General features: G+C 36.9%; 1 protein-coding gene across 4 annotated transcripts in view; it reads right to left on the reverse strand.

Moving 5' to 3' along the window:
- Positions 1–924: 924 nt before the first annotated feature.
- Positions 925–17,434, reverse strand: part of LOC131059715 (sphingolipid delta(4)-desaturase DES1-like) — a 32,130-nt gene continuing 15,620 nt past the window's right edge. For 2 of the 4 annotated variants that reach the window (XM_057992729.2, XM_057992728.2), the window contains exon 3: positions 2,054–3,293. In XM_057992729.2, the coding sequence (XP_057848712.1) occupies positions 2,460–3,293 (834 nt within the window). In that variant the 3' untranslated portion in view covers positions 2,054–2,459. Of the gene's footprint in view, positions 1,239–2,053; positions 3,294–17,434 lie in introns of those variants that run through there. The other 2 variants (XM_057992727.2, XM_059216991.1) reach the window with 2 other exon arrangements.

Below are 17,434 nucleotides of genomic sequence, written 5' to 3' on the forward strand. Positions count from 1 at the left end.
AAGAGGCTTTAAGGAGCAGAAGCTTGTTAGTAAATTATAAATGATTATGAGAAAACATTTATTCTAGGAGCTATTCCATCTTGTTTTCCGTTCAACAAATGGCTCGTAATATTACTAGTGTTTCTCTCAAAGACTCCTAATTTGTCCAGTAGAGAATATAAAAACAACTAATGACAATTTTCATGTAATGGTTTAATTTTTTATTAAAGTCAAATTCAACTTCTTGGAGCTCATTGCAGCTTCAATCATGAATATCTGATTAAGTCCTCGTCAATTGTGCAAATGTTTTGGACCCTTAACTTTTTGGATCTTTCTCCCTTTTCTTGCTGAGATAGTAGTTGTGTTTCTCCTTGATCTAATTGTCTAGCAAGGGTGAGATGATGTTAATATCTTGAGACTTCAATATAGTCTCCCCACTCCTTTTAATCTTTGCTGTATTTGCCCAAGAGTTTTACACCTTCTCATATTGAATTTTAAGCTCTATCCATAAAAGGAATCTCAATTGACCAGGTTTGAGAAGAAAAATAATAATAATACTCGGAAAGTTGAACATTTACCACAATGAACCTATGTGCAACCATAATTGCCAGGACATGCAAGCAAAATGCAACATAAATCTGTTGAATTGAGTCTCACACCACAGAACATCAAACCTAAAAGCCTTTTTTGAAATCGTGTTACTCCATCTTACTGCAGATATATTGCTTCTTATGTAAAGATTTGCATGTCCTAGGATGACAAAATCGCCTTATCAAATGCTACATAGATGAGTATAAATTCTCTAAAAGGTAAGGGATATAACTACCAAGAACATGCGAATAGGTTAATATTAAATTCTCAATAAGAAAGTGATAATCATTCTTGAATATTGGACAGAAAGAAGCAACATTGCCCAGCAGAAAATAAAAGTTTGTAGATCTTGGGTTGGGTTAAATTCCTCTAAAATATTTAAGGCAACATTAAAATATCTTCAAAATAGTTGAAGTTCAATTTGGAAGTCAAGGAATATTAAAATTACAATGCCTCAAAGTCTAGGAATTACTAACATATCATCTATATAATGCCAATCAATAGCAGACTACCAAAGCACCCTGGTAGTAGGGTGTACATCCCAAAGTGGGAAGAAAATAATTGCCTAAAGAGGTTCAAATTCTCTGTAAGGCATTTTGTATGGGATGACGTATGTGCACCCCAAGCTCTCTGGAATGTACTCCAAGCTCCCCGGAATGGATCTGCACCTTACATGTCCCGTAATTTGAGCTCCTTTAGTAAATGTCAAACATAAATGACTCCATATGCAAAGAAACAGCACACTGGAAAATGCAGCATCTTAAAGTTCCAAAGCCAACAAAATAAAATGAAAAAATCCTGCTATCAAAACAATAAAATTGACAGTTCCAACTGCAGAGTACTCACAGAAACATAAGATTAAAGAAAACATTCATTAAAAAGTTCTTTTCAATTGAAAATTGACATGTTAGTGTAATGAATGATGAAAAAATAGGTAACTGGAAATAAGTAAATCTGTCAGAAATGAAAGAGCTTAGGAAAGATATTCAAATAATCTTGCAGGTTACATTAAGAACATAAAATTGATATACACATGCAATTTACAATAATACTACGAAAGTGCCATGCAATCAATGCTCTGAAACGTTTATGACAAACATGTATCTCGTATGGACACAATACAGAATATAGTTGACACAGAATGCAGTGGCCTGAAATGAAATTCGGAAAATTGCCTCATGCAGCCCTTGCATAAAATGTGTACAATAAAATTAAGAAATCTATTAGAAATAGAAAACCATGAAATATTGTCTGGCCACTTTGCATTTTTTCAAATATATAAATTTAACAGTAAACCGATCAAATTCACCCTTAACACACTAAACCTTATCAGTAATAAAGATTTATTTCGGACAAATATATGCACTAGATTGCATCAATTTAATCCATTTTAATGAAACCTGGAAGATAATCTTTAAAAGATCATTGATTGAAGATTATTAGTATGCTAAAAGATCCCAGTATGTGCAAAGCTACCCTTAGCTGAGGAAAAACCAAAAACAATATATTGTAACTTGATTCAATAGGTCAAACATCAACAAAATAGGCTGCATCAAATTTAGATCAAACATTACTGGATGTTTTTGCCTCTTCACCTTTAGTGTTCAATCTCTATGACTTTGACCATAAGGAAGCAATAAAGTACTTGACAGACTGTAAAAGCTTAGAACATAGTACCATCGTCTGAACTAAATTCATCAACCATCACCATAGAATTCAATTCCATGTATTCCAAAATGGCAAATACAAGAAATGCACTTCCATCAAAATAAGAATATGAGAAGCACGCCATGTGTGCAAATAGATACAAAGATAGCCTGTCTATTACAAAATGTGGTCAATGAGTAGAGAATCAAAAGAATCATTTACCAGATAATTCAAAATAAATGTTAATTCTTCTTTTCACGTCCATTTGACTGAAGCTTTCTTTTCATCCTACTGAAAGGCCCCACTGTCTGATCCATAATATACATGTAGATTACTTGTGACCATGATTTATAATAACTGAGGCCTTCATAGAACTCGGGTGCAATCTTTCTAACTTTATGAAGCTTGCTACCAGGAATCCTTGGAAAATCATGATGTTCATTATGGTATCCAACACTCCATGTCAACATGTTCAGTGGCCCATAGTATGAGTAAGTCTCTTGTCCCTTCTGGAACACATAATGCTCTGAAATGAAATGCCCAGCCATGGGATGCATACCTCCACCCAGAAATGTCGCCAAAATAAGGTATGCAAAGGACTTCCAACTCCAAAAGTATACAAGAATCGCATCAAGGGTTACCTGTACTAGTAGATTACTGGCCTCCCAAATCCCTGGAGGCTTGGGATATAAAAACAATGGCCTAAAGGCATAAAAGAACAGCTGCAGGATAACCCAGACAATTTTCCAAAAGATATTTGATACCACACGTCCCTCTGTATAACTGGGAATGTCCATGTCAATTCCATCAACTCCCTGGTATCTGTGATGCTCAAGATGGTACTTTTGAAAAGTGACAGACATGGGAACACCAATTGGCAGGTTAGCAAATATACCCAACAGACGATTATACGTAGGTGTTGAAAAGGCCAAATTGTGGCTAAGCTCATGAATTGCCAGAAATAAATTATGATTCAAAAAGGACCCAAAGAAGTATGCCACAATAATTATCTTGAACCAGTTTGCATCAAGCAGGGATGCAGCAGTCCACAGTTGAATTGCAACTACTGCCACAATCTAAAAAAAGACAGAATAAGTCAGCTTCCAAGTTCTAGCCCTAGCTAATGTAGTTCCTCTCGACTATATACAAAAGGAAGATAAAATTTCATTGCCATTTATATCCATGAATAATAACTGCACATTCAAACAAAATTTCTGCTTTATGAACTGGGTAAATTCTTATCAATATCCTGTAGAGCAATAAACCAGAAGACAGTGTCCGACATCCCTCAAAAGTATAAAATAATATGATATATCATTTAACATCACAGAGCAACTTAGCCGGCATATTTAACAGAAAAGTGCTATCTCCATTCTAATGGATGTGAGTTAGATATCAAGGTTTATAAAAAAATAACAATAAAATGTAACTATATGTTTTTTGGGGATTCAACTGCAAACTTTTGAGTCAATCTCTATTGACCCATATTTTATGTATGGCAAACAAGACACACATTTTTGGGTAAAAGGTTTTTTTCACTCGTTCACAGATTATTTTATTAGGCAACATCAATTCCTAGTGCAGACTCTGATCAGACTCTTAGGGAGACTCCAGGGAACAATCTAAACTGTGTGAATTTAGATGTGTTATACACACGGAAGCAATATTAATGTTCAAGGATAACCAAAGAAAAACGCAGAAGACATATAAGAACTGGGACAAATAAAATAATATTAATCTATGCATTCTGTATATGACACACTCTCAAGAGAGGTGTATTGTCTATCTTTCACTGGCTACCTCTATGTTTATGAAATCTGATGAGTTTTTTTATGATGTGGTCAAATTTAGTGGACATAAGGATAGTTCCACCTTTTTGAGAACACAGGCCACAGCACTGCCAACACTCAGAAATGCATCTTGTGAATGGCCCTTTGCAAAATGGCTTGTAGTTGTCTGGAACCATCTTGAAAGGGAATACAATATTTTTAGTTCCATTTCCATAAATAATTGAATAAAGATCTCATTATTGTTGTCTTTTATCAAGATTGCATGTTCTGTAGGACTTGTTGGATTTGGTCAGAGAATAGACAACACAACACATAGAATATTCTTTTCATTCAAAAACAAAGGGTCTTTATACAAAGATGGCTTGTTACCTATAACAAGCTTGCTCCTATATACCCTCAGCTATTTCCTATTCTCTATGTGCGTGTTGTATAATCTTCCCAACAATCCAACAACCTAACCTATGGTTAGTCTTTACCAAACTATTTATTATATAACCAAACCAACCATGTGTAATAATTTATAGCATTCCTTATTACATCATAGTCCTAAGACATGGAGAGGATAATTTTCATGTGGATTAGGACATACGCACAGTTCCACATGCTTACATCCAATCAATGAATTTGGACACATCTATAGTTCACTGAGAAACATCCACAATATATGAACTAGGGCATACACTACAGTCTATACACACAACTAAGTAAACAGGACACACTCAATCCTTTACATCAGAATGCTCTAGCTGTGAACAAGTAAACATGACTACTCACAAGAAGCATTAGCCGGAATGGCCTCACTACGCTTCTTCAGTGGGAATGGCCTCACTAGATACATGAACAAGGACACACAACTGTCTACAACAAATTGTGACTAGGGACACACACAACAGGCCACATATGATAAGTCAGAATGGTTTTGTTGATCTTAATTGCATCTCATGAATAGGGACAAACTCAACCATTCAATACTGTGGCATGGGCCTCCTGACATATATCTCAGTCTTCAATTGGTCTAGGCCTTACTGAAAACCTTCTTCTGAACCAAATGCTACTATAGCAAATACTCCAATCTCCAACCTCACAGAAAACTCAAGATTGGAAGTTATCCTACAAACTTTTGTGGTCCTCCAGCCTCCTATAGTCCTCAACTTAGTTATCCAAGTTGATCAAGATGGTTTTGTGAACCACAGTATGTACCATAGAACAGTTTTGGCATGATCTTTGAAGGTATCAACCACAGTTTTTCTAGAACTTTTCTCTGCCAGGAGATTTTGTTTCACCCTATTGTATGCATACAAAACATTTCATATTGAGTCATTTTTTGAGTCAGATCCTTGTCATTTCTCTAGATTACAATCTATTCCCTTTATAATCTCAGCCCAACCTATGACTACCTTACCATACTTTCAATAGCAATTTCAGCTCTCAACTTCAAAACCAACCTCTGTCCAAGACTTTAGCACAAACTTCAGCAGTCAAATCTAAAGGTATTGAACTACATTTAAGTTAGCACTTATGTTTTAGCTTCCTTACAAATCTCGACACAAAAAGGTCACTTCCACACCATGCATTTGTAACTGAAGATCACAATCTCGTGATTCTTAAACTCCCATATGTTCCCTATGGATTGTCTAACTATTTTTAAACGTGCTTTGCTTGCTACTTGCATGCATCTAACACACTCCAGAACCTAACATAACCGACAATCCTACTACCTCTCAACTTTGTAATGGTTTCTTAACTTAATCTTCTTCCAAAGCATGAACCAAATCACACATGGCCTCCCAAAGCTTACACATCAAAATGAAAAAACCAAGTGGCATGCTCTACTCTATGCAATTCCATGAGAATTCACACTCTATGTCTAGATAATATGAGTCTTCTTTAGCCTATGTGCCTACAGGACAACATTGTCTCAACCTTACTGAAATATAATACTCATGCTCCAAAAGCTAAACACACCAAACCACAAATCAAAATACTCAACACAAACATCACAAACATAATAGAAAGAAAATTCTTTTTGGATGATGCAAGATTACCCGAACACTCAAATGCTTTTGCATCAAGGATCCTCTATGGCATTGAAGGTCAAAGACCAATGCTGAATGAGTAATCCTAGTTATTTCAAGAGCTAGAGTCCTCATAGAAACATTTGATCTCCTTCTTACTTGGAAGAAAATATGACCATGAAATATCCCTCGGGCATCATGAGGATATCCACTACACTAGTTGTCTTCCACCTATTTTGAATTCATATCCTTGATGTTTTAAGCCCTAAATAAGCCCCTATAAAACTGCATGTTAAGATTTTATCCTTGAGTAACCAAAGTCTTGTTTCCTTTTCTTTCATGAAGAGTAGGATCTTATCTATGTTAAACATTTGAAGATAGTGGCCACTTAACTTTTGTGTGTAAACACGAGTTTTTTGAATAAATCTCCGTGCATGACATTGGATGAAATTGTGAATTTCTTCATGGCTTGGGAGAACAAGCTCATTTGATAACAAATCAAAATTATTAGTTGAACTTTGTAGGACAGTTCTAGAGGAGGCCATTGACTCCCCAGTGAAGGTTGTCTTCTATTGCAATTGGATTATGGTTATTTGGGTGAACGACACATTGGGTGAGAGGTTATGTGGAAGCCAATTTTTGGATATGGAGAGCATCAAGATATGGATTACTTTCAACACTTAGCTTATCATATTTTGATAAACGCTATGAAAGAAGACGTTCTTTTTAAGGAATGGCATAGGAAGCATTTCATCCATTTCAATTAAATAATGATGACCTAGTATTCTTTGACTTTCAATAAAGTAGGATCAAATAAGACATTCCAAAAGAGGCATGGACAAATTTAGTGAAGGACCAAAGTGAACTAAACTAGATAGTAGATTATGTTCTATACAACATGATGTTAGATTTGAATGATACTATTAAATAAGGTAGGCATTTGTCTTCTACATTTGAATTTATACAATAAGATTATTAGGAAGGGACAACCTATCACTTTTGGCCAAATAGTTTGGAAGTTTTTATCCCTATAAGATGTTTACAAACTATCGACTTCAGTAAAATATTTCAAGATTACTGATTTATTTAAAGGTTACATTTGGATGGTTAACAAATCCTGAAAAAAGTCTAGTTGCAAGAGTGTATGGAGTAATCAGTTATAAAGAACTAGTTATAAATACAAGCTGAGCAAACACCTAGAATAGCCGGGCAACAAAGATGTCATGAGCAAAAATTAAAGATATGACTAGTTGTCAACTTGTGATCATCAATAGAGTCTTCCCAGTCTACATCTAAGCAAGCAATCAAGCAAAAATCAACATTATCCATGTACTTCAGTACACAGTTAGGCATATCTCATACAACTTTTAGCCACCTTCCCTTGTGTTTTTCTAGCTTCTTCCACGAACATGGAGAGATAGTTCACAAAACATCCTATAAACGGTTGGATATTTATTAGATAAGTGAGGCTCCCAATCAATCGTCTATAAAGGAACTCATTTACCTTTAATGATGCATGATATCTACAAAGTTGCAATCCTCATTTCATGGTTGTTGCAATTGTTTCACAATTATTCACCCTAAATTTTTCAAGTAATTGCTTAGCATAATCTATTAAGAAACATGATTCTTTCTTTCCCATACCTCCAAGACAAAGCAATATTGCAATAAGCTACTATTTGTCATCTCAAATTATTTATTCAAATCCCACTTAACCTCTAAAATAAACTCTTCATCACTCCCACTGATCACAAGATCATCAAAATAAACAATAAGGATGACAATCTCTCCATGTTCCCTTCCAATGCGTAGGTTGTAATTTGAAAGGTTTTGACAAAACCTGTTTGTGTGTAGGTCTTCATCTATCTTGATATATCATGCACAAGGTGCATGCTTCAACTTGTACAATGATTTTATCAAACAACACGCCTAATGTTCTTTGTTTCGAAGCCCAAATATTTTGGGTTAACGCATGCACACTTCTTCTTGGAGATCCCCAATTAGCAAAGCACTCTTTACATCCATGTTGGTGGATGCATAATCAAATTCCACCTCAAACAAGAGCACAAGTCTAACAATTTCCATCAATGTCATTGGTGCAGAAGCCTCCCAATAGTCCATTCCTTCTAAATGAGACTAATGTTTTACTAACAAATGAGCTCTATGATTGTCACTGATGCTAACTACCTCATATTTTATTCAAAACATCCTTTTGCACCCAATGGTTTTCCCAAAAAATCTATCAAGCTCCAAAGTCTAACTATACATGAGAGCATCATATTCTGTTGGAAATTTTGTTGGAATCATTTGCCCTTGCATCAAAAGCTCAAACTATCAAATTCAAACGCCAAATTTAACCCGACCCATGGGAGGCAGTTAAGCCATGTTACGTGTTCCCAAGGAGGTGCTGACCACCAAGTCAACAATCTCCTCCTCAGCACTGACTGAGCCTTCAGCACCCACTGAAGGGAGACTCGAACCTGTGACCCAAGGCTTTGATACCAATTGTTGGAATCATTTGTCGTTGCGCCAAAAGCTCGAACTATCAACTCCCGATCCAAACGCCAGATTTAACCCAACACACAGGAGGCGGTTAAGCCATGTCATGAGTCCCCAAGAAGGTGCTGACTACCAAGTCAACAAAGTTGTCATTGATGTCAGGTAGATAACAGATTAAGAGACAATTAAATGGTGTCATTGATAGATCTATGTCAAGGAAATCATAGGACAGTATTAAATGATAAGAAGCAATTGAATGATTGAGATTGATGAATACATATTGTAGATGCAGTCCCATACATATATCACGGACAACACTTTGAAGAAAAACAACAGCAAATCAGATCTTTGACAAAGTCATATGACAGATAAAGATCTTTGAAGACATTAACACTGCAATGATAAGAGGTCGATAAGGGAGGAGCAGGAATTTATATAAAAGTCGTCTTATGACAGTAATTAAAGGAGATGTTGAACAGCAACGATGGAAGTTATTAAGAACAAAATGAATATTAGCAATTAAAGAATAAACACAAGATATAAGATATGTTACTAGCAGCGATTCATTATGAAGACAACCGACAGCAGATTAGGATGCAAGTTTAGAGTTTTATTAGATAGCAAATAATTGATAAGATGGGATTATCTTCAAGGAAGCTTAATAACAAATGCAGAGATGTATATAAGCAATAAGTGGCAGATGCCAATAATATAAGTGAGCTTCTTCTGACTTCATAAGAAGCAGCGATCAGATCTACCAAATAGTAAACAAAGCAAGCAAACATTTAATAAAGAGGCAGCAAGCTAACTTTCCTGAGCAACGATCACTAAGTTGAAAGTTAAAATAGTTAGAAGTGACTAAGTACAGCTGATGAGACTTAATCAAAAAGAGACAAAAAAGCAGAAAAGGACAAAAATCAGAAAAGGAGAAAAGCAAAAAATGATGAAAAGAAAAAAGTAGACAGCAATTAACATAGATGTGCGTTTATGAAGAGATGTATTTTGTTTTTAAAGAAAGCATTACTCCAAGTTGTGCAATTTAGTATGGGCAGGGGTATGATTTGTAAGTGAAAGAATACATTAATATTTGAAGGAATTATGAATAAAAATAACAATTAACAAATAAAAGGAAACGTCTCTTTAATGAAGTAACTATTGCAAAGGGTGTGACACTTAGTACAAAAAATATATAGAGAGATTGAATTTGAAGAAGAAAGATGTGTGTTGAGTTACAAAGACCATCAAGCAAATACACCAGGAATAGCCATATATGAGAAGATTATTGCAGACCTGAAAAGGACATAAGAAGAAATTATAGCAGATCTGAAGAAGAGTTTAGAGCAGACTTTGAGAAAGACATTGCAATCATCTTGTAGCAGACTTGTGATCAGATTTATAGCAGATTTAAGAAGGAATTATTGCATACTGAGAAGAGAGTTTTGCGAAAGACTTATATTCATTTCTCAGCAAAATTTGAGGAGGAGAAGAAGAGAACTATAGCATAAGTTGTGAAGAACAAGATCATCCATCACCCATTGTAGAAGCAACATTGACAAAATGGAAATTTGAATGAGGAATTGGTGCCTATAAGTGAATGAGGGGTTGGTGCCTATTGTGAGTTGGTGCTCATGAGGTGAATGAGGATTTGGTGCCCCTAGTGAATTGGTACTCACAAATTAAATGACCGGTTGGTGCCTACAAACTTTGTAAAATAAGTATTTATATAAAGCATTAATTTGCATTATTTTCTCCCATGAGGGTTTCCACGTAAACATTGTGTTCTTCTCATGTGCATGATTGTTAAAATTTAGTAATTGATCCTATTGTGATTGATAAAGTTTGAATTGGTGAAAAATCATTGTTGTACTGATTCACCACCCCCCCCCCTTTCTTAGTATTACCATGTGCTCAACATATTCGATTCCATTGATTTAGTCTGTTTCTAACTACATATCCTCATTGATAGAGATTGGTTCTAAAAAATGAATCACTACACTCATCAATGCCAAATTCACTTTGTCTCATGATGCAATTTCAAATGGTGGCTTCTACAAAGTTTCTTGCACCATCCAAGCTTCTCATCATATTTTTGTTGATTGACAAAATCTAGGAGTTTCAACAGATTGTGTTTCTTTCCTTTCTAGAAGATCAAACATAGGACTTTGAATAAACTTCATCTTCTTCCTTGAATCCTTTGATGACTTAACATTTTGCAAGCCATCTTCCTCAAAGATGAATTGCCAATATCCCTATCTGTGGACATTCACCAAAAAAACATATATGCTTACATGCATGTCTAGTTTGAAGGACCAACCAGTCAATAAGCTTTAGATTTACTACCATAACTAAGAAATATACATTTCACATTCTTTTCATCGAATTTATTTAGCTTCATCTGTAAATTTATATATAGGTTATATTCTGAACTGTACTTCTTCATCTGTGAAGTTGTGAAGTTGTTTCATGCTTTTGTGGTACTCATTTGAAAAAATACAACAATTTTTCGTTGCTTTAGCCCAACAACACCTATCCATGATCATAATTTTCAACATGTGCACCATCATCTCTTTGGCAATTCAATTCTTTCTTTTTACGACTCCCTTTTGTTGTGTAAGTGATTGTCAAATGTCAGTGTAGGCCTTGTTGAGAGCAAAAATATAAAATCTCATTGGATATGTACAACCGGTCAATCCATGTGAAGGGCCTTGGTCTACCTATTTTTTAGTGCAGCTTTGAAAGTCTTAAAGCACTCAAAGGTTTCAGATTTATTTCTTCAAGAAAAATATTCACATCTTTTCCAATGTGTCATCAGTGAACAAGAAGCATCAAATGCTGCTAAAAGTCTTGGAAAATGATCCATAAAGATCATTATGAACTAAGTCAAGGATGCCATTGGCACCATGTGACTTGCCACTTTCAAGCTTCAAACTTGTAATTTACCAACTACTGCAAATTTTCCAGAATGCTTGATAACTGATAGCCTATGAACCACTTGTTCCCTACTTAAAGCCATTAGGGAAGTAAAACTTATGTTTGTCCCTCAAATGCAGAGTATCCTGTTGACAGTCTAAGACTTGTAGAGCAGATTGAAACTCTTCAAAAAGAGACTTCAAACTTATTGCAACTAGATAGTTATGGGTTTCTTGTCCTTTTCTGGCTACTTCTTCAGCACTCACACTGGTGGTCATGTCCCATCTACTCCCTCTACAGTATTAACTTTTGACATATGTTTGCATTTTGTTTTCTTCATCTTCTTCTTTTTGTGCACTAACAGTTCCTCAATATAGATGGCCATCTTCATCACCAAGACAAGAAGTGGCTCTGAGATCACATGATAGATATCATTAAAACAAATACACAAGATTGGAGAGATAATGCTTTGCTTGTTTGCCCTCTCGGGTGAATAACTTAAGGCATAAAGAACATAATGCAGAATAATGCCATAAATATCAGACAAAGTATATCAGATGTGCTATTCATAATAAGTGTATTTTACAAGTTACATTCCGAAGTATAAAAGGGTACCGAGGGGGTGCGAGCGCCAACCGTCGCACCGCAACTTCCACCCCTCGGTTGCCAACTAACCAAAACAATTACACATAATTAACCCGTGTACAATAATGCCGCCAACATCATCCCCCCCAAAAAGAAAAGTCGTCTCCAGGCGACTTACAAAAATGGAGATAATGCAACCTATACAATAGACATATCTGAAAGACTAGGGAGGGGGTTGAGAAAGCGTCCCTGAAGCAGAAGGGTGAGATGTCGGTGTCTGGGCCGCCAAGCGGGCGCGGAGCTCATACACCTGCTGAGTGCGGGCAGCCACATCCTGTTCCGCCACCAATACTTTCTCTAAAGCTGTCTTCACCATGTGTGCGGCTTCCAGCAACTCCTTCTCTTTTGTATCCACTGCCTCCGTTGCACAGACCAACCGAGTCTGCTCGGCTGCCAGACGAGTCTCTACCTCGGCCTTCACTGCCCGGGTCTCAGCCGTCTCTGTGCGGGCCATCTCTAGCTATGCCAACAACTGTGCCCTCTCGGTTGCCCATGAGGCCTGCTGACTGGCCACCTCCTTCTCCAACGCTACTTGGGCAGCCTCCCTGACTACAGACTCCTGCTGTGTACGCCTCAATGTATAATAGGCATCCCGATAGACCTGCTCGATCTCGCAGACAACTGCCATCACCCGACTCTCCACAACGGGCTGACGCAGCCTCCAAGCCTGGAGCATCTCCTCTGTCTCCACAGTCGGCCACCCCTGAGACTCAAAGTAGGTAGCAAAGGCTGTCGGGCAGCCCACCCGCATAAACTGTAAGACCTGCTCTAGCTCCACCACCACCTGCTGCAATGCTTGCGTCTGGGTAGCGGCCACCACCCGCCTACCCCTCGTCACCATATCAGCCATGTCAGCTAGATAGGTAACTTAAGGCATTAAGAACATAATGCAGAATAATGCCGTAAATATCAAACAAAGTATATCAGATGTGCTATTCATAATAAGTGTATTTTACAAGTTACATTCCGAAGTATAAAAGGGTACCGAGGGGGTGTGAGCGCCAACCGTCGCACCACAACTTCCACCCCTCGGTTGCCAACTAACCAAAACAATTACACATAATTAACTAATGTTATTCCCGTCTACAATAATGCCGCCAACATTGCTTTTATTTCAACAGAAGGGTTTATACATACAATTCAAGGTTTCAATATGGTCAGTAATACCAAACATCTATACCCTAACTGTTTTTCATAAGCTACCAACCATTAGCTAAATAAAACTAATTACTAGCTAGTGATCCGTAATATTTCTAGCAGTAGGTCATTTAAAAAGAAAATAGCAAACTCTAGGGTCTCTATAGTCATTTCAGAATCTAGTAGAAAATCTATAAATGTTATAGGTTGCAGCGAGGTGAGCAGTGGGTAGGTAAGAATGGTATCGAGACTAGTTGTTGAAAATATTACTGCATCAATCAACCAACTACAATCATGAGCACTCTTCCCTTTTACAAGCCTAGACCCTCTTTTGAACTGTAGAGGCATTAGAACTCTAAATAGTGAGCTTAAAACAGTCACTGTTAGTTTAATTTGTCATGAGTATTACTAATTTACAGTGTTCCACAGGGACGCGTCCCCCCTGAAAATGCAGGAGTTTCCAAGCCGAGGATGTCCCCAAGACGCGGGGATGCTTGGGGAATGTCCCTTCACCATCCCTCCACCGCCACCAAGTTTCCTCTGCCATCTCCAAGACATTTCCTCACCAAGGGGACGTTTCTCAAAAGCTTCTTGTATCAGAAATGCCAAAGGGGACACTGTGACGTCCTGGAGACTCCCAGACGTCCCTCAACCTTGGAGGGGACTTGCAAACTGACTTGTAAATTTTTAAGACTGTTTGGTATTGTTGAGTCTATCTCAAGCTGTTTGGCATTGTTTGGAGGTGAACATGGTTGCATAGAGTGAGTTTTAGGAGGCTTCGAGGGGTTGTTTGGACCTACAATGGTGATGTTTCAGACCTGCAACATATTTTCCAGTTGTATCAGATCTGCATTGTCGTATACAGTAATTTAAATCAAAATGTGTGTTCCCTACCTATAGCGATCATTTCAGCTGTGTTTTCAAGGTATTTACCTTTATTGTTTTCTATTGGGTGCCAATTTCATGCAATTTGGGCAATCTAGAAAGTGCCTTTTCAATGTGCTACCCTATATCAGCTTGTAATAGTTATCAGTAATTAATAGCCAAGATAGCATAGTTTCAGTTTGCATTGTTCTTATGCTTGTTAAAAAATAAAAGATCATCTAGGGTGGTCATTACACATATAAAGATGTTTTTCATTACAACAAAATTGAAATAGATTTGTACTATTATTTCCATACCCTGGGCTGAAATGATAGGTAATTAGAGCTTTTACTGTCTTTAGGGTTAGATCCTTTTAAGATACTCCAACACAATATTTCTACATATATCTTAATGTTCAAAGTTCAATGCAATCGTTGCAATGTGTTTACTTATTCCTTATACAGTTATACATATTTTTATAACTAATTTTTCAAGTACTACATGTAAATCAGCACCACTACCTTGCCACCCTCCTCGTCCCCGCCCACCACCATGCCCCTGTTGTCCCCAAACTTAGGCCCGCTGTACCCCCATCCTGGACCCCGTCCCCGCATCAGGAAACTTGGTAGATATAGCTAATTCATGAAACAAAAAAATCAGATTATGATTCCAAGGGTCCATTAGCTCCTTGAGATACAAGGGTCCAGACCAGTATCTATAATGCTGACTAAGTAATTGGGTTACATATCCCATTAGATACTTCAAAGTTAAGCTCCAAGAACAAGAGGTAATAAATCTGCCACTAGAGACACTTGTTTTACCATAGTTGTACCACTGTATGATCAACTCAGTAAAACTGATAGCCAATTTAGTAATAGCATTGCTGAGTCTATTCAGTCAAGAAGGAAATTATAGATAAAAAGAAGTTTGTAATTAGCCTCAAAACAAGGATAGGTAGTTGCAATTTCAACCCCTTAGCACCGAATCAGATAGTAGGCAAAGATTAAACCAAAGTTACAAGACTCGCAGAGTTTAGCCCAGACTCGGCGCCAGACTCGGCGAGTCTCGAGGCGGATCACCTCTGTCGAGTCTAGAGGACCCTAGACTCGGACTCAGCTGAGTTTGGCTGGGTCTGCACAAACTCGCCGAGTCTCGAGCCAAGACTTTGCCGCCCAGCAAGAATTAAAAAAACAATTAAAAAAAAAAAAAAGTGTTTGTTTTAAGTGAAACAAAAGGTGAATATATTTTCACTCTTACCCTAAAAAGTCGCTTTTCTTGTTTGCAAACACAAGGAGGAGAGAAAAAGACAGTTTTGAGCAAAAAAATAGAGGCATTGAAGAGCAGACCAGCAGATAGATTGAAGAGAAGATTGCAATTGTTGATTGTATGTGCAAGTTAGTAGCTTGCATTCCAGCATTTAAAGGAGTTAAAGAAGGATTTAGAAGAGGTTTCTAGCATATTTAAAGAGGTAAGTTACATTTTTTGTTATTTTTTTATTTTCTTACTTTCATATTTCCATTTTTTTGTACAGTTATTTTGTTTTTGTTTTATTTTATATTGATGGAAAAAATATGAAAGTTGAAAACCTAGTTTCGTTTTTTCTTTCTATTATTTATTTTTAAGTTTTCACTTAATTAGACACTTAATTAGAATAAGAGACATTATGCTGATTTTTTTCATTTATAATATATTGCAGCATAATTTCTCAACCTACTGGTATTGGAAGTAGTGCCCCAGTTAGACAAGATAAGGCTTGGAAACATGGCATCCCCGAATCAAAAAAGGAAAGTAACATGTATTTATTGCAATACAAAATATAATGGGGGAGGTATTAACCGGTTGAAATATCACATTGCACAAATAGAATGCCATGATGCAAAACCACGCAAAAAAGCACCCCTTGAGGCTATAAGTGAAGTGCAAGCTCAATTAGAGGAATTTAAAGAGAAAAAAGAACTAAAAAGGAAGCAAATGGAAGAAATGGCAGCCATTGGTGGAGAGGCTTCTTCAAATCCTCGGCCTCCATTTCCTAGATCTGTAATGTCCCCGATATAATTAAATAGTCAACTTAAATAATTTATTGTATGGCCCCGTACTTCATAATATATCTTAGGCCCCCTTTTATTAATTAGTTAGTTATAAACTTTTTGGTGTCGGCCCGTTTGTAATCCTTCGGGAAACTTCTTGGAGCCCATATATATGGCCAAGTTAGTCATTGTTGTAGGTATACGAATTTGGTATTTTTCTTTGTTGTGTGAATTCTTATTAGAGTTCTGTTTGTTGGTATTATGGATATGTTGCATTGGTTTTGTCATTGATGTCAACACTTATCAACACTTATCCTTCTGAAGATCTTTGGTTATGTTCACCAGCAAGTTCAATGACTTATGCACAGTCACCGATATCTGGTTCACCGGTAGGTTATATTGTTCACCGGCACTAAGGATGACTTGTTATCATCTGGAGATCACTTGGTTATGTCGAAGGCATGGTTTGGACACTTGGTTTTGGAGATTTGGTTATTGGTCTAATCGGTTTAACATATTTGTTGTTACCAGCAAATGGGTCTAGGTTATGGACTGGCAAGCGTTATCTATTCCAAATCAGCACGGCACGTTATGGAGATGGTTTAATCAATTAATATTGTTGTTGAGCCGACATGATGCATCGCATCTTGACTTACTTGTAATAGATTTTATTATATTATTCTTAGTAAGCCGACCTACACATTTGGTCTTAGATTTTGATATATATGTAAGATCTCAATTGTGAGATTGATATAGGAGAGGAGATAAGGTATTATAAGGTTGTGATATTCGGTATATGCGAATATAAGTAGAGCTACTCACATAGACATCATTTGAAGATTCAAGGAAGGTTTGAAGGAGACAATCAGAGCTTAACCGATACTGAATCCAGCATTAGAGATGCTACTTTGAGCAGTACATTATCATTGGATTTAATCATCCAATTGTAGTCAGTGTGACTCTCATTTTGTGATTGAGCAGTGAGCTCTAGGCAGCTGGCCTATCTGCATGTGCACACCCCATTTGTATACACATACTATCTGCAGTAGTATCATTTGATTGTGGGTAAGGTTTCCCACCGTGGTTTTTCCCCTTATAGGGTTTCCACGTACAAATCTCTGTGTTATGTGTTGTGGACATTGTTTCTCTTTTTGTTTCATGCATTAAGTTTCACCGGTACTGTTATTAACAGTTAATCTGTTTACCGGCATTAAGTTTGGTTTACCGGTATTAAGTATCAAGTTTGGTTAAAGTATATTTGGGTTGAAATTAATAGACAACTAATTCACCCCCCCTCTCAGTTGCCTTCGGGTCCTAACAATGATATCCG

This window comes from Cryptomeria japonica, chromosome 3, assembly GCF_030272615.1.
Source record: "Cryptomeria japonica chromosome 3, Sugi_1.0, whole genome shotgun sequence".
NCBI classification, from domain to species: domain Eukaryota; kingdom Viridiplantae; phylum Streptophyta; class Pinopsida; order Cupressales; family Cupressaceae; genus Cryptomeria; species Cryptomeria japonica.